General features: G+C 46.9%; 1 protein-coding gene across 2 annotated transcripts; it reads right to left on the bottom strand.

Annotated features, from left to right (window-relative positions):
• Nucleotides 1-3,498: 3,498 nt before the first annotated feature.
• Znf180 (zinc finger protein 180) lies at nucleotides 3,499-25,847 on the bottom strand. Of its 2 annotated transcripts, none has more exons than XM_026777590.1 (5): nucleotides 25,583-25,847; nucleotides 22,100-22,180; nucleotides 15,468-15,542; nucleotides 10,904-11,024; nucleotides 3,499-6,744 (listed from the first exon to the last, which is right to left on the bottom strand). In XM_026777590.1, exons 2-5 carry the CDS (start codon nucleotides 22,148-22,150, stop codon nucleotides 5,048-5,050), a joined length of 1,944 nt encoding a protein of 647 aa, XP_026633391.1. In that variant the 5' UTR covers nucleotides 22,151-22,180; nucleotides 25,583-25,847; the 3' UTR covers nucleotides 3,499-5,047. The 2 variants fall into 2 exon arrangements, with proteins under 2 accessions (XP_026633391.1, XP_013210312.1); XM_013354858.2 differs by lacking the exon at nucleotides 25,583-25,847 and adding an exon at nucleotides 25,263-25,475.
• Nucleotides 25,848-27,304: the final 1,457 nt, after the last annotated feature.

Genomic DNA, 27,304 nt, shown 5'->3' with positions numbered 1-27,304 from the left:
TTGTGTGTACTGATCACGCTGTTTACTGCTAGGTGCTGGGGGGGGGAGAGACTGAATACAGAGGCACTTGCACCACTGTCGGGCAGGGAGGGGCGCACAGACTTGTGCCGGGCCAATTCAGCTATCCGCTGAGTCACCCTTCAGGTGTCCCGTTTGCCGACTTTCTAGCAAGCACCAGGAAAAATCAAGTCAGCTGCTTCTGCCGCTGTAGTCGGGCAGAGCGGACCGGCAAAGAGAAGTGCTGAGAAGGTACAATCTGCGTGGAGGGAGAGGCCTCTGGAGTAGGGGTGGGGGGGCGCTGGCTCCCAGCGGTCACCACCCAGGAGGCTCTGATTCGGGGCGGGTATCCGAAAAGCCTCATGGGGGCACCAAACTGTAAGAGGAGTAATAACCAGGCTAGCTTAATATGAAACAGCAAATTTTAATGAAGGGATAGCTTACAACACCAGAGATCCAGCGATGAGCAGGAGATAAAAAAAAAAAGAGAGAGAGAGAGAGAGAGCAGCGGGGCTCACGCCCGCCAGATTTATATGTAACCATTAACCCGAGGCGAACTCGCCCCCTAATGGGCTGGGCTAACCCTACACAAGTTAATGCTTCCATTTCCACAGGAAAAGAAGATTTTTGATCCCATCAAATCTGATAAGAATCGAGCACAACCAAGAGGACTCTCTCCCATGCTTCAGCTGCTGAGATGCCTCTGGGAAACAACAGGCCTTTGGAGCAAGCAGTGACCTAATAACCTGGGGAGTTTGTGTGGCAAGGGAAGCAGATGACTCCGAAATCCAAATGCTACAGATCTGTTCCTTGTTATACTATTCATGGTAATTAGACAGGTAACGGGGACAAACTATACATATTGGGCTTTCATGCCTAAACCTCCAATTAACACAGCAGTGAGTTTGGGAGATAAGGATATTCCTGTAGTGGTTAATCAATCTTCATGGCTACCTAGTCCATATGACAACAGAGGTCCTTCTCAGCCAACGGAGGAGGGTAGAGTTATTGACAATTACACTGTGGGAGTACAAGGAATTCCTATTGCATGGGAAATGGAGTACAGTGCCTAAATATAACCTCTCAAGTATGGCTATTCATAGTAATACTACCCGAGATTACCATAGCAAGTTTTATATGCTTCAAGCATCTGGTTTTAAAGGTGGGAGATTAATGTTCCTAGTTCCATATGTCTACCATTCTGTGAGATGTGGGTTGCCAAGAAGGAATCTGACTGGGCGCATTGGCAACAGTGTCAGAGTGAGAAGCCTCAGGTGTTTATTAACGTCTCCCAAGGAGACATCATGCTCTGGAGCCCTTTTTGCTCTGCTCAAGGAAATGCATCTGCTAAGATGGAAATGGTATAATTTGAATGGACCTGTGGAAATTAGCGCTTCTGTTAATGAACCTATCCAACGGCATGGAGTTGGAATAGCAAGTCCTCTCCTGCAACTTGGCACTTCACTTCAGACTAATTTGTGGAAATTGGCAGGTGCCTTCCACCCTCCTAAAGCATGGCAAGGAATATTAAACATTAAGCATGATAAATATAATCTCTCTTTTAGACTAAATCAAAGACAACCTTTTCTAGTTTTTTTTTGTTTGTTTTTTTTTGTTTGTTTTTTTTTGTTTTTGTTTTTTGAGACAGGGTTTCTCTGTAGCTTTGGTGCCTGTCCCGGTACTAGCTCTTGTAGACCAGGCTGGCCTCGAACTCCCAGAGATCCGCTTGCCTCTGCCTCCCGAGTGCTGGGATTAAAGGCGTGCACCACCACCGCCCGGCTTTTCTGGTATATTCTTAAATTTTACTTTCGAGAGTTTAAATATTCTTAGAGTAAGACCGACAATCTGGATACCCATGACTTTATCGAGGCCATGGCAAGACTTTCCTGAGACGACCCTGTAGCAGAAGCTTGCTTAGAGAAGATTGAAAAGAACACATCACCGGGAGGTGAAGGGAAAGTGTTTCAGTTCACTTAGACTGAGCTCCCTACAACCGCAGGGCTAAGTTCATTCTCAATGTGTGTCTGAGTCTTCATTTCACAGACCTGCGAGAACCCACACACTCACGCCGTGGCATGCACGACAAACCCTGTCTTATAACTGTCTGTGGGTCTGAAAACATGGCTCAGCAATTAGGAATAATCATTCTTGCAGAGGACCTGGGTTCAGTTCCCAGCCAGCAGATGGCAGATCACTACCATCTGTAATGCCAGTTTCAGGGTATGTGGTGCTCTCCTGACTTCCATAGGTACCAGGAATACACAATGCACAGACATTCCTGTGAGCAAAACTTACACATAGAATACAGCTTTAAAAAATTAAGCCAGGTATGTGAGTACACGCCTTTAATCCTAGCACTTGGGAGGCAGAGGCAGGCTGGTCTCTGAATTTGAGGCCAGTCTGGTCTACATAGAGAGTTCCAGAACGGCCAGAACTACACAGAGAAACCCTTTCTCAGAAAATAAATAAATAATACTTTTCTGAGATTAAGGATTCAGGCACACAATTTATAGGGTTAAAATTTGTCATTTATAGACAAAGATCAGGATAGACACAGCAAATCTTTAGAAACCAAGGGTCACTTTGACAGTTCATTTTGGTAAAGGTACTTGCCACAAAGCTCAATGGCCTGAGTTTGATCTCCAGAATGAGTATGATGGAAAGAAAACCAACTCCCTTTGAGATTAAGTTAGTTGTTCTTGGGAGGTGGTAGTACACACATTTAATCCAGCACTAGGAAAGCAGAGGCAGGTGGATCTCTGATTTTGAGGTCAGCCTTGTCTACAGAGCAAGTTCAAGGACAGCCAAGGCCACACAGAGAAACCTTTGTCTTGAGAAAACAAAAACAAAAAATGAAGTTGCCCTATAACTCATGTGCACAAAGGCACATGCAATTATAACAATAAATAAATAATGAATAAACAAGAGGAAAACACCTCAAGTGGTATCTACCTGAAAAATTCATTCCTGGATTTATTTTTTATGTCTGTGTTTTGCTCGCATGTAAGTCTGTTCACCATGTGTGTACCTGGTGCCCAGGGAGGTCAGAAAAGGGTGCTGGCCCCCTAAAACTGCGGTTATGGATGGTTGTGAGGCACAATGTGGCTGCTGAGAACTGAATCCAGCAAGAATAGCAAGTGCTCCTCCTCACTGAGCCATCTCCCCAGCCCCCATTCCCTCTGAAAACTATTACAGGATACCCAGGGGCACAATACCATGGGAGGGGCCAGCAACATCATTGGGAATGTTCCTTAACATTCCATGGAAACATAAGTAGACAAGCCTACCTGCATTACCCAGGCCCTCAGTCCTCAAACAGGATGCTTGCTAGAGGAAATTCTCCTCGCCAGTGCAAGACTTTCATCTGGAGCATCCCAGAGTCTGAACCCTAGGGAGTGACTGGCTCAGGTGGAGCTCAATGGAAACCCTAAGCCCCCGGGGCATTTGGTTAGCCATTCTTTAAATGCTCAAACAAGAGAGATCTGTTTTGTTTTTGTTGCTTCTGATCATTTTTTATTCTTTGTACCATTTGTTATAGTACAACATGCATCTCCAAAAGATGACAACATAAGCAACAGTATCAAATAAATAAATCCATGATCCCTTCTCAACTTCAACCTATACACAAATATTTTTGAAGGCAGTTCCAGAGATTTTCTATACTCTTGTCAAGTATTTCATTTCATATCAGTAATTTTACCTTAGTAATAGAAAATATTCACTGTAACAGAAGTGTACAAAGCAGATTACAAACTAACAATCGGGAAAATTGTGTAGGTTGACAGTCAAATATTGTTTTCCAATATTAAGTTATAAAAACCACAACCTATAAGTCTCCACAGCACACCCACCAGTCAGCATTTCAGTCTTTTTGGGAACAGCCATCAATTTTAGATTTAGTTTATCTGAAATTCAGAACTGATCATTTACTTTACGGAAAAAGTAGCAAAATTTATTGTTTGCAGAAGCACACACAGGGCAAGTTTGTTTTTCTTCTTTGAGATAGTCTTGCTACATAGTGCAGGCTGCTCTTGAATTCACAATCATCTTGACTCAGTCTCACTAGAGATGAGTTTTGGGTTTCTACTTCCATGCTGGTCCAAGCCTGATTCTGCTTGTAAATTTCCTAAACTACACAGCTTATGGTCAGCATACATGGCAATGCTGTGGGGAGCTTTGAGAGCAAGGGAGCCTATTTCTTAGCTCAGATGAGCTTAGCTCAGAGGACTAGGGCCCTGAAAACTCAATGGCCACTTGTAACTCTGAGTCAGTGGCTCCCATGCTGTCACTAGATCGAAAGGAATGACTAGATAGGGTGGCAGAAGAGCAAAGCTTCTTGCGATAGAAAAGCAGCTCCTGCCACATGACCGGAGGGTACACAGAGTGAGATTTACAGCTGGGCTATGACTGGAGCCTGACTGGTCAAGCCTGCATAAACGAGGGACTGAAAAGCACATCTGCCTGCAGTAAACAGGCATGGGGATTCTGGGAGGAGATACGAGGTGGGAGGACATGGCTCAGTGAGCCAGTAGCACAAAGGGCAAAAAGGGCAAGATACAGGAAGATGGGACAGCTTCCTCACAGTGGCTACCTTCTGAAGTCAGGGAGTTTTAGAACACCTTCTGAGCTAAACTTACAGAGTGTCAGCTTTACAAGAAAGAAGCTGTGTCTCAGGGCCCAGCCCAGGACTCTCAAACAAGAGGGCATATGAACTAAGCTTACGATACTTGATCTAAATTCACCTCCTCTGGGTCTAGATTCTGCCTTCTCGAGTGCTGTGGGAAGCCACTTCTGCCAGGCAGTAGGTAGCCTCCTCCTTCTGAGACCAGTTTAAGGATGCTGCCGCACAGAGCTGTGCTAGAAAGCACCTCGGCTGGTGTCACAGCTTCTCTTCTCCAGGGGCCTCTTACCCTCGCCTGTCAGACGAAAGGCCTTACTCCTCGCTACCAGCAACACAGGGGTATCCAAAGGGCCTGTGTGCCTTCTTCCCCGGGTACAACAGAGAGGGCTGGACTGAGAGGAGTGGACTCGAACTCGGGCTCCCACCTAGTCAGGACTTAGAAGACTCATCGCTGTGAGTGGCCTGGTGCCTACTGCGCTTAGAACTGCTAATAAACGCTTTGCCACACTGGCTGCACTTGTACGGTTTCTCGCCGGTGTGAGTTCGCTGGTGGACGATAAGCCGAGCGCTCAGGCTGAAGGTCTTCCCGCACTGGTTACACTCGTAAGGCTTCTCTCCGGTGTGGGTTCGCTGGTGCTGAGTGAAGCAGGAGCTCTGCCTGAAGGTCTTCCCACACTGGCTGCACTCGTAAGGCTTCTCCCCGGTGTGTGTCCGCTGATGAACGACCAGAACATAGCTCTGACTGAAGGACTTCCCACACTGCTTACACTGATACGGCTTTTCTCCAGTGTGAGTCCTCTGATGCATGACAAGATGTGAGCTGCGGTTGAAAGATTTCCCACAATCACTACACTCATAAGGTTTCTCTCCCGTGTGTGTTCTCTGATGGGACACCAGCTGAGAGCTCCAGCTGAACGACTTCCCACAGTAATTGCACTCAAAAGGCTTTTCTCCCGTGTGGGTCCTCTGATGTGCGACAAGCTTATAGCTTTGGCTGAAGGACTTCCCACAGTGACTGCATTCATAGGGCTTTTCTCCAGAATGGATTTTCTGATGTGCGATGAGTTTATAACTCTGGATGAATGATTTCCCACACTGAGTGCATTCATAGGGCTTCTCTCCGGTATGAGTTCTTTGATGTGCAATAAGTTTGTAGCTTTGCCTGAAAGACTTCCCACACTGGTTGCACTCATAAGGCCGCTCACCAGTATGAGTTCTTTGATGCACCACAAGAACATACCTCTGGGTAAAAGATTTCCCACACAGATTGCATCTGTATGGTTTCTCTCCAGTATGGATTCTCTGATGGGAAACAACGTGTGAGCTCCGGGTGAAGAGCTTCCCACACAGGTTGCATTTGTAGGGCTTCTCCCCCGTATGAGTTCTTTGGTGGGCAATGAGATGTGAACTCCAGCTGAAGGACTTGCCACAATACTTACATTCAAAACGTTTCTCGTCAGAGCAGTTTCTCATGTTCTGAGGAAGAGATGGACTCGGGGCTGTTTTACTACATTTTTCCTGGCCCTCAAGAATCCTCTGTTGTTCATTTAAGGATACGTTATGGCTCAAAACTTGTCCGCGCCCTTTAAAGCCTAAGGTTTTACCTTCTACACAAACCTTTTCCTGTAGATTTAGGGGTGTGCCACGGCCAAAAGATGGAACACGACCATTCAATTCATAGACTTTATCTCCTTTTGGGGTTCTTGTAAACTGAGTGAAATGAAAGCTTGGAGAGACGTTTCCATAATTTTCCTCTTTGGAAAGATCTGCACCATCACAAACCTTCTGAAGACTGTTTGCAACAGTGTCACCATGTAACTTTTTAACATGTGCTGCCTGTTTATGGAAATGGTTTCTGACTGGCATCAAGGGGAACGAAATCCTGCCAAATTCATCACTCCTGCAGACCATTCCAGGAGTGCCAGCTCTCCCTTGGGTAAAGGCTGCTTCCTCTTGCTTTTCTTGTTTCTTTTCCAGCTGCTCCTTGGAAGCACACACTTCTTCACAGGAAGAGAGCCAAGGATCTTCTCTTGCCAACCCCTCTGTCTTCACTCCATGGGATGTTTCTTCATCAAAGACAGTCTGCTTTGAGGTGGTTTCTTCTATCCCATGCACAGCTGGCAAGTCTGGAAGAGAATAAAACAAGACACCTGTATTGGTCACTTTTATCCCAGTTCTCCAAACACCTGATACAGTGGTAGGAGCTGCAGACCCTCAGACCCTGAACTTTCTATGACCTTTTGCCTGCTGGAGGTAAACAACTTGTTTTTCTATGCTTGCAGCTGCTCTGAGCACAGGACCCTCAAGAGTTCCTGAAAGCAAGGAAGTGGTTTCTAGAGGGCTTGCAGTAGAAAATCCCCAGAGCTAGGGTGTGGCCACTAATCAAGGATAACACTATATAAGCTGCCTGGGGACATAATAAAATGGGCAGTCTTGCTTCAAGAATGACCCGTCTCTGTGTGTTCTTTACTCCCCAGACCCTTGCCCTATTGTGGTTCCAGATGGTGCAGGTACTGCAACAGAGTACAGACCCTGGATTCCTGTGACACCACCAGAGACTAGAAGTTTATATAGAATATGAGTGACTGATGTATTACATGATGAACTCACATGGAAAACATGCTCACACATGGTCCATAAGACAAGGAAAGCAGCAACTACCAATGGGCTTTGGAAACAGACTTTCTGCACATGTAATGTTCTCCATGTGCCTGGTTCTTAACTGGTGTAATGGAACCACTCCCTCTGGGCACAGCACAACAGTCCACCATCAGGAACAAGAGCTGTGATAACTTCCAGAACACCTTGATCTGTTATCACAGTAATGAAACAAGATTCACTGATAGTGGGGATCTATGGTGCTGGTAGTGAGCTGGCAACATTATTTCAAACCAAAGAGGTGGGAAGATCACTAGACCCCTACTTAGAATACAGTCACCACCTCCTTCTACCCAGCTAGATGTATCCTGAAGAGAAGTTACAGGGAAGTGGGAACCCCTTAGTGGTGCCTGGGCTTTTGTAAATTTTCTCCATGCTGGGTGCAGCTTTGATGGTCTATTTGCCGTTTATTAACCCCTCTTCCTGTAATTAATCCAGAAAACTCAGCAGTTGCCAACCTGGACGTGGTCATGTGAAAAGGAATGACAATGTTCCAGTCCCACCAAGCAGCAGAACTTGGCAGCTTCAGCCACATGATTCTGGCTTTAGAGCTAAGGACAGAAAGCTGCTGAGGCCAGGCATGTGTCGGGGTGTCCCTGAATGGAGGCCCAGGAAGGTCACTATGGGAAGCTGTGAAGATGAAACCTGAACTGCATGGAGACCCCATGATGTCAGAGATCCAGAGCTATAAGATGCCTGAACTGTACAGAGACCCCAAGATGTTAGAGATCCAGAGTTGTAGGATGCCTGCCGAAAAAAGTTTCTAACAGAAAGTGGAACCAGTCCAAGAGAAAGAAGTGTGCTGCAGTCAACAAATTGAAAGGGGCTGGAGATCTGAAAAGCACTTTGACAACAGACATAGAAATGCAAAGTTTGAAGTTTGCCCAGCTGGTTTTGGTCCAGTATTTCCTCACTATGCTCCCTTCACTACATTTTAACAGAATAATTTAGATTCTGTGATGTGGGATTTCCCTCTGTATGCTATAATTACCATTGATTAATAAAGGAACTGCTTTGGGCCTCTAGCAGAGCTATTGGGGAACACAAGTAGGCAGGAAAAACTAAACTGAATGCTGGGAAAAAGAAGGGCAGAGTCAGAGAGAAGTCATGTAGCCCTGCCAAAGACAGATGCGAGAACTTTAGACAGTAAAACACAACCACGTGGCAATACACAGATTAATGGAAATTGGTTAAATTTATATGTAAAAGTTAGCCAATAAGAAGCTAGAGCTAATGGACCAAGCAGTGATTTAATTAATATAGTTTCTGTGTGATTATTTCGGGAGGCTGAGCAGTCAGGAACAAACAAGTGGCCTCCATGCAACAGTCCTGTGTCATTATATGTTGGAAGTATGTGTTCCGCTTTTTTATTTCAATTTTACAGGGAATTACATTTAAGATATAGCAGTTGGGCTGAATGCATTTCCACATTGTTATGGCTACAAGCCTATGATGATCAGAGAGTGGGATGTGGTGGTTTGAATAGGAACCACTATTAGACTCACATGTTTGAATGTTTCTCCCGTAGGGAGTTGCACTATTAGAAGTCGTGGCTTTGTTGGAGTAGGTATGGCCTTGTTGGAGGAAGTGTGTCACCACAGAGGTGAACTTTGAAGTCTTATATGTTCAAGTTACTCCCAGTATTGGTGTGGGAGAATTGTCTGTAATCTGTCAATCATGTTTTAAATAAACTCTGATTGGCCAGGCAGGAAATAGAAATGATACAATGAGAACAGGAGAATTCTGGGAAGGAGGAAGTTGATTATTCCCACTCCTGTCCAGACACCGAAGAAGCAAGATGTGACCTGCCAGCTGAAAAAGGTACTGAGCCACATGGCTAACATAGATGAGAATAATGGGTTAATATGTACAAGAGCTAATAAGTAGCCTGACCTAATGGGCCAATCAGCTTTATAACTTATAGAGATCTCTGTGTGATTTTCTTTGGGGCTTGCCAGCTGTGGGGAACTGGGTGGGACAGAAACCCCAACAAGCAGGCCCCATTCATGCTACAAAATCTTCATGTTACACAGTATGGCAAACAGTCTTCTGTTGCCTATGGATCAAGATGTAGAACTCTCAGCTCCTTCTCTAGCACCACATCTGCCTACACACTGCGATGTTTCCCATCATGAAGGTAAAAGACTGAATGTCTAAACTCTAAGCCAGCCAAAATTGAATGTTTTCCTTTATAAAAGCTGCTGTAGTAGTGGTGGTGCATTCCTTCAATCCTAGCACTCAGGAGTCAGAGACAGGGGATGGATCTCTGGGAGTTCGAGGTCAGACAGTCTACAAAGCAAGTTCCAGGACAGGCCCCAAAGTTACAGAGAAATCTTATCTCAAAAAGCCAAAAAGAGAAAAGAAAAAGGAAAAAAGAGAAAAGTTGTCGTGGTCATGGAGCTTCTTCACAGCAACAGAAACCCTAACTAAGACACTGGACTTGGATGTGCTCGTCTGTTGGAGCACAATCTAGGGTGGATAAACATTTCTGCTCATCTCCCCAGAAAAGTCACATGAAAAGTGGACAGATACATTGGTAAATTCTTTATATTCTTTACCTTGCTTTAATTAGGAAACTGTGTGGTTTGGAAAACTGGTGAAAGATACTGGACTTTGGGTATTCAGGCTAGAGACAAAAGAAAATCACTGCCAACTTTGGTCGCAGAGTTTGGCCTTTAGAATCTGTGAAGTCGGAAGAAGCTCAAACCAAAAATTTTACGTGTGTGTCTGTGTGTGTGTGTGTGTGTGTGTGTGTGTGTGTGTGTGTGTGTGTGCGCGCGCGCGCATGTGTGTGTATTTGTATATATAAGTATTGTTGTTGTTTTGCTTATTCAAGACAGGGTTTCTCTTGTAGCCTTGGCTATTGTGGAACTCACTCTGTAAACCAAACTGGCCATGAATTCACTGAGATCTGCCTGCCTCTGCTTCCCAACAGCTGGGATTAAAGGCATGACCACCACTGCCCAGCTAATAAATTTTACTTTATATAAATTTGCATTCCCAGGGTGGAGTGGGGTCACCTGAGTTAAGTTCTACAAGGCTAAAGAGGATATGAATTATCAATGTTTTCTAAACCAGGTTTCCAAATGACTGATGGTCAGTCTGCCAATGCCCTCAGAGCTCCAAGTACCCAGAGTGCCAGCCCCCAGCACATCCAGGTTTTCAAGTGTCCCCAGGCTTCCAAATACAACCAAATTTCAAGTGTTCTCATGTTCCCCAGGCCCTGGGGTTCCCTCCCCCAGCATCTCCAGATCACTAGCACTCCCTAATACTCCCACAAGGTAGCACAGGGGTGCACTATCAGCTAGAGAACACCCCAAGAGTTTCCCAGGACTGCAGAAAGAATCAACATGCAGGAGCACCGGGACCAGGTTTGGCTTGAGAATACCAGAATCAATTTCCTCAGCAGCATCTCAAAGAACATCAGGGAAGACTCCTGAGGTGCTCGGCCAGGGAGCCAGTGCTGTAGGTTGCCCTCTGGCCTTTACCTGCATGCTACAGTGTGTTCATGAGCTCACCACAGAAACAAATGAAAAACCAGTAACCTGGTTGATGAGCCCCTCACCTTCTTAATGGGAAGGGAAAGCATCAGTAGACAGCCCTTTTTGGAGCCAGTTATATACTCACCCCACAGGTCCCTGTGGCCCTCAAGGATCACACTTCTCTCTGGCGTTCTCTGGGGATTGTGCCAGGTGCTCTGTTCATCCTCAGTGAGGTCCACAGTCACAATCTTGAAGTCTGTACTTTCCTGGAACAGCACACACACTCCTGCTTAGCTGGGCATAGTTTAGTTTGTTTGTTTTCCAGTGTTCATGGACAGATGCTTTAACTCTAGGACAATTATCCTTAGAATATCCGCATCCAAAGCATCCCAACCGAGGTCAGAAGAAGCTCAGAGAGGAACATCGAACAAGATGCATACAAATTCTCTCCATCCATCCATCCATCCATCCATCCATCCATCCATCCATCCATCCATCCATCCATCTCAGTGTAGGGACTGAACCCAAACCCTCACACATGATAGGCAAGTACTCCACTACTAAGCCATTTCCCCAACATTTAAGGAAGTTATTTTAGGGCTGCTGGAGAGGTCAATGGTCAAGAGCACGTTTTGCTGCTGCAAAGGACCTGGGTTCAAATCCCAGTACCCAGATGGTGGCTCACAAACATCTGTAACTCTAGTTCCAGAGAATCCAACATCCTCTTTTGACCTCTATAGCTAAGAGGAACACATGTAGTACACACATATGCAGACAAAACTCTCACATAAATAAAATATAATTTTTTTTAAGTTTAAAGTTATTTATTTTATTCAGTTTATTATTTTATGCCACTGGATGTCATGCCTGCTAGTATTCATGTGCATCATGTATGTACAGTGCCTGCAGAGGCAGAGAGGGGGCATCAGACAGCATTTATGCACACCATATGTGTATCCTGTCTGCAGAGTCAGGAAGAGGGCATCAGATGCCCTGGGATTGGTTTTACTGACGCTTGTGAGCTGACATGTGGGTGCTGGGAATTGAACCTAGGTTTTCTGGAAGAGAGTCAGTGCTCATAATTATAACTATGTCTCCAGTCCCTAGTTTTTTTTTTCATTTGGTACCATCATGTGTCTGTATAGGACAGAGAAGCAGGAGCCTGCGTGTGCCACATAGGTGTGCTGAGCTCAGAGGAACAGTCTCAGGCTCGCTCTAGCCTTCCACCCTAGGGCAGAGCTTTGTTTCTGTCATGCTGCATATTCAAGGCTAGGTCACTTGGCCGCAGCCTGGCAAATATCCTGGCAGGTAGATTGCTGGGTCTGGTGACATGGGTCAGAGGGGAAAGGCACTCACCATCAAGTCTGACAACGTTGGGGCCCACAGGGGAGAAGAGAAGACTCCCAGGAACTGTCCTCTAACCCCCAGACATGCTGTGGCCAGAGGTTTTGTTCTTGCACGTGCACGTGCACACGCACACGCACACACACACACACACACACACACACACACACACACACACACACAAACCCAAGTCTCTTTGCCTCGTAACCCTGTGCTCTGCTAAGCTGTACTACTGCGGATCACTGAGGTCTGTGTTTCATCATAGCAAAATCAGTTGTCAGGCAAGTCTGGCCCATTGCCTGATTTTATTACTGTGAGTTTATTATAATGTAGCTACTCCCTGCGGCTTCTATATTTCAGGTGACTGATTTATTTATACATAGCAGCAGAGACTAACTAACAAGGAGACTGTATGACCCATGAACCCAAAAGGTCTCTGGCCATTGACATAAAAACAAAACAAAACAAAAAAGTTACTGTTGTTTGGTTTTGGAAAATATGAAGGCAATTTCTAAATGGAATTCAAAATACAGAAGAAACTTTAAGGTGGAAGAGAGGAAAGAGCTGGGGGTGTGGCTCAGTGGTAGAGCCCCTGCCTAGGATCCCCCAGTGAGGGGCTGGGGTGTGGCTCAGTGGTAGAGCCCCTGACTAGAATCCCCCAGTGAGGGGTTGGGGTGTGTTTCATAGCAAAGCACTCACCTTGCACATAAGCATCCTGTTAAGTTAAGAGCGTAGCCCTCAGCCCCCAGGCTGGAGAGCTATATTGGTCTGGACTCCAAATCCCAGCCTGCCACGTCCTGACCCCTGAGGTCAGGACCACTTCCACCGAGTATTTAAATGAACTCCCAAAAGAGGAACAAGTTGTCCCTTTCCTTTCCTCCTGGCGGTCATATTCTCTGGGAAACCCGAGAGCACAGAATCCCATTAAACCTGGATATTTCTTAGTTTGGGTTGTTTTGATTTGGCTTGATTGGGACTTTGAGCGGGCAGAGAGCTCGCATTAGGAAATATTCCTAACACACCCTATATTCACTCCCTGGCAGCACCAGTGATAATAGATAAAAACATAAAGAACGACTCATGGATTGACGACTTTAAACAGGTCAGAAGCTCTAACAAGTCGGAAGCTCTACCAAGTCTACGGGGCAGCAATTTTGACCCAAAAAGAAAGTGCTGCTGCTGACCCCTCCTAGTGACAAAAACAGAATACCACACAATCAAATGTCTTCACCAACAGCTCTGTAAACTGACCAGACAGTTTTGGGGACCAGGTCCACAAATAGGACATGAGACCGGGATCACAAGAAACTGCATGCACATGCTGTCTCTGTGCATTTTTCTTAGGCTCGTCAATTTCACCAGAGTCTCAAAGGTTTTGAACGATTAGCACAAAACAGGCTTCAGAAATGCAAGCTGCTAACTGCCAGTTGGGTTGAACTCTCACCTTGAAGGGTCTTTAAGTCTCTAATCCAGGCTTCCTTCTAATATCTACACACCCTGTTGTCTAAAACACGTGCAAATATCAAGTAAAGGCTGGCAGGTGGGTTTAGCAGGTAAAGAGGCTTGGTGCCGGCTAGATATGATGATGAATGTATAAAGACCTTGTCTAAAAAAAGGACGCTTGCTGCTAAGCTTGACAGCCTGACTTTGTCCTATAAATTCCACATGGTAGAAGGTGAAGCTGACTCTTACAAATTATCCTCAGACCTCCACATAGTCAACTATGGTGTTCACACACACACCACCTCAAAAAAATGTCAAAAAATGAACAAATAAGTATGATGAGAGGATCAAATAAATCCACAAGGTGGTGACCAGAGAAGGCTAAAATTCATCTCTTAAGCAGTAGCCGTGTGGCTGGAGACGCTCAGTGGATAAAATGCTCACTGCACCAGCGTGTGGCTCAGGGCTCAGATGCCCAGACCCATGTAGACGTGTGGCAGGTGTGGCGGCCACCTGCAACCCTAGTACACAGACAGCAGCACATGGGTTCTGGGTTCAACTGAGACATCCTGTTGGCAGAGGGTGATTGAAGGAGACACTTTACATCCTCCCCTGGCTTCCTTGAGCACAGCACACACCCAGTAGTGGAGACGCTAGTGTCACAATTTGTACAACACAGCAGCTGGCCACCGGGGCAGCAGCAAGGATGACCACAGGGAGAGTGACTGTTAGCTTTAAAGTTGCAGCTGCTTCTGCAGCTTTTTTCCCCCAGGGCATTTTGTGGTCCGATTTCTGCATTGATGCCACTGGTCCACTTGTTGAAATAGATTAGTGGATTAGAACTGACACATTTAATATCTGCCTTGATCATGCTCGCCTCATTCCTCAACAGGGTCATTCGTTGAACCTGAAGCTCACTGTTTTGGGTGGGCGGGCTGGTTAGGAAGTTTTTGGGATCCACCTATCTCTGCCCTACAACCTTTACAGTGGCGCTGGAGATTTGAACTTGGGTGTCCAGGCTTGCATACAAGTGCCCTTTCCCACTGAACCATCTTCCCAGCCCCTTGCCTTCTCCACTCTTGTCAAGCATCTTTACACTACAGTCCCAGCCTCCCTCTCTTCTGACCACTCACAGGCAGGAATGGTTGTAGTGTTCTGCCTGAGAGAGCCCTGGATCCTCCTCCATGCAGGAGTCTGTTTATGCCGAGACCAGACCAACTGAGGTAGGCCTCTCTGAGAAGAGAATGCTTTGTACTCTGCAGTTCAGCTCCTGCTTCCTGGCGCTCCATTTCTTCTTCCCCACTAAATCCTTCTCAGAGCCACCAGTGAGCAGAGCCCAGTCTTCTTCCCGTCCTGCGGCACTGGGGATTGAACTTTGGGCCTCATGCATGCCAACAAACACCACCACTGAGCTCCATGCCCCGCCTCAAGTCTAATTCTTTCGCATCTCAACCCCTCAACCTGCAGAATCCATGCAGCTCTGCACTTTGAACCCTTCCCTTACCCAAGTTTCTTGGAAAAGCTGCTCACTCTTGTGTGTGGAGGGTGCACGTATGTGTGAACCCTGGGTCAACTCTTTCTCGATTGTTCTCAATCTGATTTTTTTGAGATGGGGTCTCTATTGAACCTGGCGCTCACCACTATGGCTAGACCTACTGGCTGGCGAGCCCAGGGGTCCTTCTGCCTCCACCTCCCCAGTGCTGGGATTACAAGCATTCAATGCCCAGTTTTCTAGAAAGGTGGGATGGCACGTGGGCCCTCATGAATGCACACCAAAGGCCTCACCCAGTTCTCACCAGCCCGCCCAACCTTGTTTTCATTCTCTCCCGCTCTGACCTTGCCCCAGCTCCCTTGACCTCGCCGCTACCACTCACTGCCACACACACTCTCTCCAGGTAAAGGAATGGCCTTGCCCAACTCACCTGGGGCATGACGTCCAGTGACCCAGCATCTTCTCCCTCCACTTCGATGATCATCTCTTGGGGTAGAACAAAGTTCTGAGAAACCAAGCAGATGAGACAAAGGGGACCCATCAGAGAATAAAGCTGAGCCTGGAACCCCCATGGTGGGTCAACAGGATCTGACCTGCATCCAACTGCCAATCTCTGCTCCCTCCACATGAGCTCTGTCCTGTCCTGTCCTGTCCCCTGCCAAAACTCCTGAATCACTCAGCAGTAAGCAGGCAATGCAGACCCTAGCATGAACCAAACCAGAAGCAATTCAGAGCCATGTCAAAGGAGCGGAAGGTGGCAACTGTAGTTTGGGGTGTCAGTCCACCAGGAGGTGAATCCCTGATGGGTGAATTTTGGATCAGCACGGTCCCGAGACCACAGATTCCAGAATGTCTTTTGCTTCTGCTGTGCCTTTATGTGTTTGTCACTGCTATCTTTCTCTGCTATCTGGCAAGGTGTACATGGGTGTGGGGAGATTCCCACTGCCTGTAATGTAGTGTTTATCTCATGGAAACATCCCATTCTATTGGGCATTTTTACTTGTTAATTATTATGAAGATGACCTCCTCTGAAGTTGTACTGTCTAACAGATAAAAATAATGTTAGTTTAAATAGAGTCCTGATGATTAAAAATATAGGCAAGGAAATGTCACACAGCTCAGGCTCATGAGTTTCACCTAAGGATCTCCATAAATTGCAGGTCAGGTTAATGACTAAGGAAAACCAATGAGTCCCAGGCGTCAGGCTGGCTCAAATTCTTTTAATGTTGAAAGATGCATTCACAAGTTTCTGTGTGCAATACAGCTCAAACAAAGCCTGAAAGTAACTTTGGGTTAGATTAAATGTTTCGATAATAGCCTCTGAGGTGAAAGACCCTAGAAAACAATATAAAGTTCACATAGCTGAGCTACAGATTCATTAGGTTAGGGCCAGAAACACAAAGCAGCCCAACTGTTATTAGCTGACATACTTTCCTTGCTAGGATTGGTGGGTGAGCAAAGATGATGACTAATTCCTTGTGCCCATTTCTGTGCTCAATCTCCTGATATAAGAAACTACTGATTGTTGAAATTGGAGCGGCGGGGCTGCGTCCCCAGCACCCGGCCACCCACATGGCTAGCTCTAGCTGAAATAATTACACGGAAACTGTATTCTTTTAAACACTGCCTGGCCCCATTAGTTCCAGCCTCTTATTGGCTAGCTCTTACATATTGATCTAACCCATTTCTAGTAATCTGTGTAGCCCACGAGCTGGCTTACCAGGAATGATCTTAACCTGCGTCTACCTGGAGTGGGAGAATCATGGCGACTCCTTGACTCAGCTTCTTTCTCCCAGCATTCTGTTCTGTTTACTCCACCCACCTATGTTTTAACCTATGAGGGCCAAGCAGTTTCTTTATTGCTTAACCAATGAAATCAAGAGATAGAAAGATGACCCTCCTCCATCAACTGATGAATGGACATGAACCCTGAATATTTAGAGTAGCGCTAACTGATTGTTTTCAATATATTAGGTTTGTGGTTCCTTTAAGATTACCTTTCAGTATAAGTAACGAAGTGATTCTTAATAACCACGATATGCAGCCTGCCAGTAAAAGAAATGGCTGAGAAAAATACTCTGCTTGCTCACACTGTTAATGTATAACAAGTTACTTAGATGTAAATATATGTGGGTTCTTGGGATGACTTTGTTTTAATCATGTAAGGGAGATAAAAAAATATATTTGCACCTATATTCATTATAATCCTTTGCCTGAAAAACTGATGTAACCACATTGTAATTTCTATATTGCCTGAGAGATATTGTTGGGGTACATAAGCTGTAGAAGAAAAATAAGCAGACAGAATATAGAAAGAGAATACAGGAGAACAAAGAAGGAAACCATCAAGAGAGTGTGTAAGTGTCTTTTCCCTTACCCCTCAGATAAAACAGTCACAGTATGTCGACTCCATGGATTTCCCTTCGAGCCCTGTGTTGCTGGAGGCTAGCTCCCAGGCAAGACAAAGTAACAAATTAACTTCAAAATTAAGCCAGGGATGGTGGTACGTGACTGTCACCCAGCACTTAGGAGGCAAAAGGATCAAGAAGTTCAAGGGCTTACTCTGCAACACAGCTGGTTACAGACCAGCATGGTTTATGAGACCCTGCTTATGTCTAAGAGCACCAACAACAGAGGGCTGGAAGATGGGCCTGTGATGAAGAAGACTAGAGTTTGGATCCCAGCACCCATGTCAAAACCCAGGCTGTACCATAAATGTCTACGTCCTGCTCAGAGCTGGAGAGAGCCAGGAGAATTGCTGGAACCTCTGTCTCCAAGCCTAGCCAACAAAATGCAAGCCACGGGTTGAGGGAACATGCCTGTTTCAAAGGAACGAGAACGAGAATGACAAAGGACATCTGATGCAGAGGCACACACGCACACATGACCCAAACTCGATATGTACACAAATGATCCTTTTAAAAAGACAGACAATAAAGGAACTATTGATAGGAATAAACACTATCACAGTTTGGGTTTCTATTGCTGTGAAAAGACACCAAGACCAAACGAAAGCATTTACGTGTTGTGGCTCACTTACAATTTAGAGGTTTAGTCCATTATCGTCATGGTGGGAAGCAGGGCAGCCATACAGGCCAGACACAGTGCTAGAGAAGGGGCTGGAAGTTCTTACATCTGATCCACAGACAACAGGAAGTGGTCTGTCTTGAACAGGGCATGGCTTGAACATAAATGAGACCGAAACTCCAGACCTACCTCCACAGTGACACACTTCCTCCAACAGGCCACACCTCCTAATAGTGTCACTCCCTTTGGGGGCCATTTTATTTCAAACCACCACACACACAGTTGGAGCTAGAGAGATGACTCAGCAGTCAGAGCACTGGCTGAAATTCTAGACAGTTTTGGGGGCACCTCCTAGCCATTTGTTCGTGATTCTGCCCCAGCGGTAGGGAACTTGGAGGTTCTAGGGCATATAAACTGGGGAAATTTAACTGGCAAGTAGCATTATACAAATTGAGCAGGTTATATGTAGAAAAATATTATATATATATATATATATATATATATATATATATACACACACACATATACACATTCACATATAATAAAAACATGTAACAACAATTAATGGAAAAGAGGCCATAAATTTGCAAGAGATTAAAGAGAGGTATATGGGTGGGTTTGAGGGTGGAGAAAATGATGTAATGATATTATAATCTCAAAATTGAAATCAATTTTTCAAAATGAAGCTTCCTCTCCTTTGTCCTTTATATCACCTGTGTGCTGTACCCCAATTCCTTAGAGGAGAATAAATGAAGGGAAGTTTAAGTAGAGACGAATGGGAGGGGAGGAAAGAGAAGCAGGGAGGGAATAATTAACACAAAATACTTGTACATATGCAGACCTGGGTTTTATGCCTACAGGTACAAGAATGGCATGGATATAATAGAGCTAGCCAACTGCTTTTCTGCCAGAGTTAAGGCCCACTCTCACGGAGGAAATGCATGCCTAGCACTGTAAACGTGGCTCACAGGCTGTGGCTGTGGAGCCCGCACACCCCAGAGGTGAACCTATTACTCCAATTGCTGAATGGGTATCCCAACAAACTGCCCTCTAAATCCGAATCTCTATGCCACAGCTCCCTGCAGCTCTCAGACCTCCACAAAGACCTTCGGGTTTCTTTGTTTTGCACAGTGCAAGGACTGACACAGGAGCTCAGAACTGACCCACGTGCAGAGAGTAAGTCTGTGCCACGCTCAGTACTGCACCATCTCAGGAACAACTGCTGAGGAGGTGGAAACGCTGTAGGAGCCACAGGTCAGTGGGCCAGAACAAAACACTGTCCTCTGAACAAGACAGAATCGCTGCACGCATGTACCACAGCAGTTGTTGTTGCGTGCATGAGACCTGCACATCAAGCCACGGAGGGCGGGGACTGGCTCCTGAGCCACTTCTCCTGCCTGAGAAACTGCTGATATAGCATCTTCTATTGGAGGGAAAGTTAGTTTTCTTTAACGATCTAGTTTATGATAGGTTCACCATAGTCCCGTGGATAGCGCCACACTCAAAGTATATGGTCAGCACAAACTGGGCTCGGTGGATTATTTAAAAAACAAACAGGACAGAGAGGTGGGAAAGACGGGGATGCGATGGTGAATCTAGGAGACGTAAGAGGAGCACTGGGAGGTGAGTATAATCGAAATGGTAGTGTGTGTGTATAAAGTTCTCAATAAAAACATAATAAAAATAATAGCGTATTGGATTTCAGCGTATTTGTAGGAAAGAGAGACACAAAAGAAGGCAAAGAACTTGGAGGTGACACAGGCATGGAAAAGGGAAAGAAAGCTGAGCTAGTCCACAGGTTAGAGGAAGTCCTTCAGCTATGACTCTGGGTGATGAATGCATCACTAAGAACCTTTCATATTTAAGACTTTTATACCTGTACATGTATGAAATTTTTTATTGTCATAATATCTAGAAGGCACTTAAAGTTATCACTAAACTGTTTGAACAATAAATACGTGGCTTAGGAATTAAAGATGAGTTTCTCCTGAGCTGACTGGTTGAAGTCTACAGGGACCTTAGTGATTAGCCAGAATATAGTGTGGTTCAAAAGTTCTGCTTATCCTGGTAACGTGTTGTGCTAGTTTGAATGTAAGTGGCCCCCATAGATCCAAAAGAATGGCACTATTAGGAGGTGTTGCCTTGCTGGAGGAAGTGCATCACTGTGGAGGCAGGCTTTGAGGTCTCATATATGCTCAAGCCACGCCCATTGACATTCCACTTCCTGTTGCCTTCTGATCAGGATGTAGCCAGCCACCATGTCTACCTACACATCGCCACATTCCTTACCATGGCATCAATGGACAGAACTTCTGAACTGTAAGCTGCCACCTCAATTAAATGTTTTCTTTTATAAGAGTTGTCATGGTCATTGTGTCTCTTCATAGCAACAGAAACCCTAAGACACATGTTAATAGGGAAAAGATTGTCAGGCTGAGAATAATTCACACAATAATGTCTTAGACACTATTTCAAGGCATTGCAGAATGAGTTACTTAAAGAATTTAATATAGGTTCTATATAATTTTAAATGAGGCATTTAATAGGTTAGGATATTTAATTCTAAATAAATACAGGACCTTATGTATTCTCCTTAGTATTGGGAAAAGTGAAAAACACTCTTTTCATGGTGGCTCACATTTAACCCCAGGAAGTGAAGAGAGGATCGTAAGTAGTTGAAGAAAGGTCTTCCTTAGCTATATGTGAGTTCCAGGCCAGCCCTCAACACATGAGACACTGTCCTGCCTTAAAATAGTTTTTAAAAAGATGGTGGTTGGAGAGATGGACCAGAAGTTAAAAGCACTCCCTGCTCTTAGAAAGGACTTGAGTGTAGCGCCCCATACCCACAAGAGGCAGCACAGAGCCTCCTGTAACTCAAGTTCCAGGGGTTTGATGCACTCTTCTGGTTCTGCGGACACCTACACACATATATTCACATACAGACACATACAAATGAATGTTAAAAACAGATAAATATGGGCTAGAGAGACAGTTTAGCAGTTAAAAGCACTTGCTGCTGTTTTGGAGGACCTGGGTTCAATTCCCAGCACTTACATTGTAGCTCACAACCTTCTCTAACTCCAGTTCCAGGGGATCACAATGTCCTCTTCTGGCCTCCCTAGGCACCAGGCAAGCATGTAGTGCATAGATATACGATATACATGCAGGCAAAACACCCATGCACATAGACTTTTAAAAGAGGTAAATAAAAATAATCTTTAAACTTTAAAAGGGTACGGAGCTAGAAAGAGCTCAACAGTAAAAAGTTCAGGTGCCAGAATTCACATAACAAGCCAGGTGTCCCCTGCACACCTGTCACCCAGCTCCGAGGGGCAGAGAGCAGAGAATCACTAGGACTTACTGGCGTCCAGCCTATCTGGAGAAACGCTAGCTCTTGACGTATGACAGACTTTTCCTAAGGAGATGAAACATACACATATTCATGCCAGAAAGGGAACCCGTGCATACCAAAGTAACAAATGTACCAAAGTCCACCTTGGCGAAGCAGTGAGTTTGTTCTGGGATTACCGGCATAGCAGCTACATCCCGGAGCTCTCTGCACAGCTGGCAGGCAGCTCGGCAGGCCCAAAGGCTCTCCTCTTCAGCCTGCCTCTCACAGTCGACTCTGTGACAGGTGGGGTTTGCTTCCATTCTGGCCAGGGAAGGAGCCCTCCCGGCCCTCACAAGTTTCCACTTTGTTAGCCGGTGACATTTTATTTACTGAACCCTCCCTCTCAGAGGAACACTTCAATCTGGAAGAAACTCTCAACATCCCTAGGTTCAGAGAAAGGCCCTCTCTCAAAAGAACAGGTAAAGAGTAACAGAGAACACCAGTGCCTTCTGGCCTCTGCACATGCATCTGTAGGCACAGTGTACATGTGCACATATGCACGCTGGCTAATCTTTTAAAAAAGTGTGTTGCCCATGAGGGACCAAATTCCTTAAAATACTGCAAAGAGAATTGATTGCAAGGCTCAGGCTGTAGGGCCAGGCAGGACTGAGCTGAGGCTACCAGGGAAAGGTGGCTGCACTCACCTCCACACAGGCCTGTGGAGACTCCAGGGACTCTTCATCTTGCTGTTCCATGGTCTCCTCCAAGTGTAGCCAGGTGCCAAGCTGCACAAACAAATGCTATTGAGCACAGCCTGCACCGCCAACCTCCAACCCAGCCTGCCCCTTCTAGAAGTTAAAGCCCCAACTTGGCATTAACCAAGAATTCCTCAGTTCCTCCTCCAAGCTAAATCCTCATAGCTTCAATTTGTTCCTTCATTCCCTCCACCCTGTAAGACTACCTCATGCTCAGACATGGCCTTCTGCCCACTACCAAAATGTACAGCTCCAGTGTGGACCTTCACTGGTCCCTGGGAGCCTCACGAACACCCAGCACACAAAGAACTCCTTTATATTATGTACTTGACTGCCCTGAGTGTGCAACCACAAGCCCCTAGCTCTTCCTAGGGCCAGGAACCACAGTCACTGAGGACACGGACGAAGCTCAGGACACAATCCCAGTCTTTCCAGGGTCAGGAACCATAGCCACTGAGAACACGGACAAAGCTCAGGACACAATCCCAGTCTTTCCAGGGTCGGGAACCATAACCACTGACCACATGGACGAAGCTTGGGATGCAGCCCAGCCTTCCCAGGAACTGACTTCACCACAGCCCTTTCATTGGCCAGGTCAGATCTTTCAGCAACCTTCCAGAGTCTCCGCCTTCCTATCCAGGCAGGACCCCAGTCCCTCCCTCCACCATCTAACCTGAATCTGGCTCAGATTCTTAGCCAAACCCTCAGACCCTCATTTCTAGACTGAACCTGATTCCTCCATTGATCTGGAGGGCTCTGGGCCTAAAGCTTCAATAGCCTATGCAGGATGGGGGTGGGGGAGCTCTGGCAGAAACAGCACCAGCACCTGTATCCCTGAAGCTTGGCTGTCTTTGTGCCAATTGGATGTCATGGATTCTGAAACCAGGGCAGCACCTGGCCAATCCCAACTAGGCACTCAACCGCACTGAACCCCCATGCTGGTTTATGCAGCACTGAGGATGGAACCCAGGATTCGAAGCATGCTCCAGTCTGTGCCTAAGGCACATGCCAGCCAGCACTCTTGTCTTTTTCACTACCCTAGCACTAATGGGGAGCCCCACCCACTTCTCTCAACCTCCTAAATTCCCGTAAATTCCCGTTCTAACTCGTTCCTGGGCACCTGAGTCCCAGGAAGACCCTGTCTTTCCCCAGACTTGGGCATCAACTCGTTGTGATCACATCGAGCTCTACAAAGACTCCAGCACTGTGTCTATAAAATCCATGTCTACAGGGCACAGTGGCACACCCCTTTTACCCCAGCAGATCCCACCCAGGATTTGTATTCAGGCCCTGGGCTCTTTGCCACTCTCGGGTTCTTTTTTTTGCTTTGTTTCGGTTTTGATTCCTTGGTTTTTTGAGGCAGGGTCTCAAGTAGTTTAGACTAGCCTCAAACTCACCATCCTCCCGAGTGCTGAGTTTACAGATATGTGCCACCAGACCTGGTTTATGAACTGCTAGAGATGGAAGCAGGGCTTTGTCCATGCTAGGCAAGCCCCTAACCACCCGAGTTCCACCCCGGTCGGGTTCTTATAGGAACCTGAATCCCCTTATGCCTCAAGTCACAGCTGCCACAACGGCCCTGCAGGCACCAGCTCTGCATGCCTGTAGAACTGCAGTTAAAATACAGGATTACCTAAATCTGAGCACACAGCTCTAGAGCCACGCCTCGCACCCCAGCGCTTGGCTCCCTGGGGTTCTCAAGCCTGTGCTACAGTTGCTCCCACAGGACCTGGTCCTTCCCCATCCTCTACCCTACCCTCCTACAAACCTAAGCATTCTGTTGCTTGAAGGCAGAATAGAGTCCAAAGCAAAGGTCCCAGCAATACCAACTCTGCGTGCCATCCACCTCCCCCCAGAAGGCAGCTGATGTGAGAAAGTCCCTAGGGGTGCAGATCCCTCCTCCAAGCTGGAGTCTCTACCCAACCTGAGCACTTTAGAAGCCTGCATTATTCTACAAGGGAGCCAGGATTCAGGTCAATATCCTCTAACTCTGGCACCTAACAAGGGCACATTCTACCTGGAACCCTCTGCTAGGCCCTGGGACCCTCTCAGTCCAGTACTTGGCTGTCTAAAGGATTGATTTACTCAAGCAATATTGCCTGTCTTAGGGCAAGAACGGGGAACTCCAGCCTGCTCTCCTGTACCCATTTTCTCCCAATCGAAATGCTCCCTCCTAGACAGAGGTGGGAGGCTATGACTCAGGAAGTAAACTAAACTTAAAAATCCCAGAAGCGGAAACTCTGAGTTTCACACACACACACACACACACACGCACGCACGCACGCACCATTCCTCAAGGTTCTAGAGGACATAGCAATGGCTGGGGAAGAGGCAGAGAGGCAGCGCTCCTGAGTCATCCCCCATGGGCGTTTCAGTGGCCGAGTCATCCATGCTCCTGTAAGCAAGCCCTCACCCATACTTCTGTAAGGAACAACAACAACCCCCCCTGGCTCACCAGGCTAAACCGGGGTGTCACTGTTTCTTTGGTTGGTTGTCATCATGCCTGATCTGGGAACAAAAGCTACATATTATCTCCAACAAGCAGGATACCCCCAGATTTGCAAGACCAGTCTCTGCCAGAGGTCCTAGCACCACATTCCCAGAATGTTGGTTGGTGCTTCCGACACGAACACTAGCTCAAGAGTACAGGACAGTGGCGCAGCCCCGGTCTCTAGGAAAAAGAATGCGGGCACTCGAAGGCTCGCCACGAAATAGGCACCGCAGGAGGGGGCTTCTCCGTACTTTAGAAGGCGGCTGGGAAATTGCTCAGGTCACACCCACCTCTGCACCAGCGTCTCTCCCTACTGTCAAAGCTGGTCCTGCATTCAGACCGACGACCACCAGACTAGTCCAGTTATTAGGAGCGATAGGAGTCACAGCTTATAATAGACTCAGTAGACTAAGTAGGCCCATCCTCCCCACATCAAGGTCACACACCCCCTCCAGGAAACACGAGACACTCTGCTCGCTCCCCGAGACAGGCAAGAATCAAGAGGCAGGCACCCTGACTACAAGCAGAGACAACTCAACTAGATGGCTTCGAAGCTCCCTCCTTCCTCCAAAACCAGTAAGGTAACCCCTACTGTGCCACGTAGACCTGAATTCTCCTTACCTCAGAGGCCCCGCCATGTTGTCTTTCCGGGGCGAGAACACCTCGTCTAAGTAACTCCCCCATAACTATGTCTGTGCACTGTCTTCCATGCTATTGGACATATTCGGTCCCAAACAAGTCCCACTATTCGCCCCACCATCCGCGCATGCGCGCACTGCACAGTCACTGCAGTTTGGTCTCCACAGACCTCCGCCACCCACAGAAGTCCGAACTCAGACGCCGGAACCCCCATTCTCTGACATAGCCGCGTCCAGCTTCCAGCCCAGACCTTGCGCATGCGCACACCGAGCACTATCAGCGTCCTCTTAGCTCCTACCAACCTGGGTGTTGGCTATCCCGCAGTGTGGGCAGGGCTGTGGGCCCGGCCCGGCCTGAGCAGCGCACGACTCAGCGTCAGAGCAAATTTGGGCTCACAGCGTCCTGCCCCGATCCTGAAGCATATCCGACATGACTCAAGTGGTGCAAGTTTGGCCTCCACCTCGAGTCAGCATCAAACTGGTCGCTCCGTGCAGACTGAGCCCAGCCAGGAAGCCGGGCCACAGCCGGCGCCCACACACCACACATATACACACACATACACACATTGACTCAAACACACACACACAAATGGCTGCACTGCCGGCAAAACCCGGAAGAGGGTGGCATCAGTTCAGTAGAACTACAATTCCCACAAGTCTCAGCGGCGTGAGCAGCTACTGGGAGGACTCAGCACCGAGAGGCGGGACCTCGAACGGCTGCGCAGTTTGTCCCAGTGTTTGAGAGGCCCACCAGGCAGTCCAGGGCGGGGCAGGAACGCGTGGGCCGTGGCCAACTGGGGAAAGTATTCTCTAAGCCTGACTAGAAATTCGGTTGGGCACTGGCAAAGCTGGGAGACTGGCGGCGTTCCCATATCACAGTTCAAAAAGTCCTGACTGAGCCGGCGGGATGGCTCACCGGATAAAGGCACCGGCCGCCAAGAGTAATGACACGAGTTGGATTCCCGAACCCACTGGGTGCAGGGAAAGAATTGTTCCATAAATTGTCTTCTGACCACCACGCGCACACACAGTCAGACAGATAGATAAATGTATTTTTTTTTTCCTCCCTATATAACTCTTACTGGCCTGGAACTCACAGAGAACCACGTCCTTCTGCTTCTCAGATGCTGAGATTAAATACATGCGCCACCACACCCATCTTATAAATAGGATCTTTTTAAAATCTGTAATTTTATATTTGATAGTTGTCGGTGTTAGTTCTCAAAGAAACCTGGGACAATGACCGAGGTGCCTATTAACATATCCAAGTGGTTGTTGGTCAGTTCTCCCAGTGTAACTCTGTACCTGTGGCTCCTTCCAGCCCTTCTCACCCCAATCCCTATCCTGAACCTCTGCCTACCAGGGGCTGGCCTTCGCTTCTTCCTCCCCCCCTCCCCCCAGCTTCTCTTTCCTATATAAACTCCCTTGGTTCCCAAGCACTCTTTTGGTCTCTTGGTTCTTGGCTCCTCTATTGGTTCCCTCTTCTCTTTCTCTCTTGCTCTCCCACTCCCCTCTCTCCACTCATGTCTGGGTTCAATCTGAACCCTCCCAGATGCCTCAAGCTGTTCTCTCCGTGTAGTTAAAACATACCTAAGGGCTGTCATGCCTTGTTGTTGTTGTTTGTTTGTTTGTTTGTTTGTTTGTTTCTATTCATCTGGCACCGAAACCGGGCATTGGCATAAATGAGTTCCCTGCCCCTCCTAACCAAGCTGCAGATTTGCCTCTCCTAAGGTAGGAGAGGCATTTGTTGTGCTGGCTTCTGCCACTCATAAAATTTGATTCCAGATTCTAGAGTCTGATTCTTCAGCTGCTGCTTCCCTCCACCTGTTCCAACCATTCACCTTTCCTTGTCTACTCCATAACTGTCTCTCTAGCTTCTGGAGCCTACCAAGGCCTCTGGGGCCCCAGGTGGCACGTTTCCTCTACTAAAGACACTTGGGTCCCTCTATTGGAACTCTCTCTTTTCCCCAAAGCCTCTCCAACTTCAGCTGCTCTCTCCTCCCCTCCTCTGCTGGGTAAGGATCA

This window comes from Microtus ochrogaster, unplaced genomic scaffold (assembly GCF_000317375.1).
Source record: "Microtus ochrogaster isolate Prairie Vole_2 unplaced genomic scaffold, MicOch1.0 UNK74, whole genome shotgun sequence".
In the NCBI taxonomy this organism is placed as follows: domain Eukaryota; kingdom Metazoa; phylum Chordata; class Mammalia; order Rodentia; family Cricetidae; genus Microtus; species Microtus ochrogaster.
This window is presented reverse-complemented; position numbering and strand designations above follow the sequence as displayed.

Bases quoted from the DNA above. Each gene is read 5' to 3' on its own strand.
- Znf180 (XM_013354858.2), bottom strand. From the start codon at position 25,325: ATGGGGGAGTTACTTAGACGAGGTGTTCTCGCCCCGGAAAGACAACAT. The intron at 22,181-25,262 runs GTAAGGAGAATT...TTGTTTGTGCAG, and splicing joins AACATGGCGGGGCCTCTGAG to CTTGGCACCTGGCTACACTT. The intron at 11,025-15,467 runs GTGAGTTGGGCA...GTGCTGTTCCAG, and splicing joins CACTGGACGTCATGCCCCAG to GAAAGTACAGACTTCAAGAT.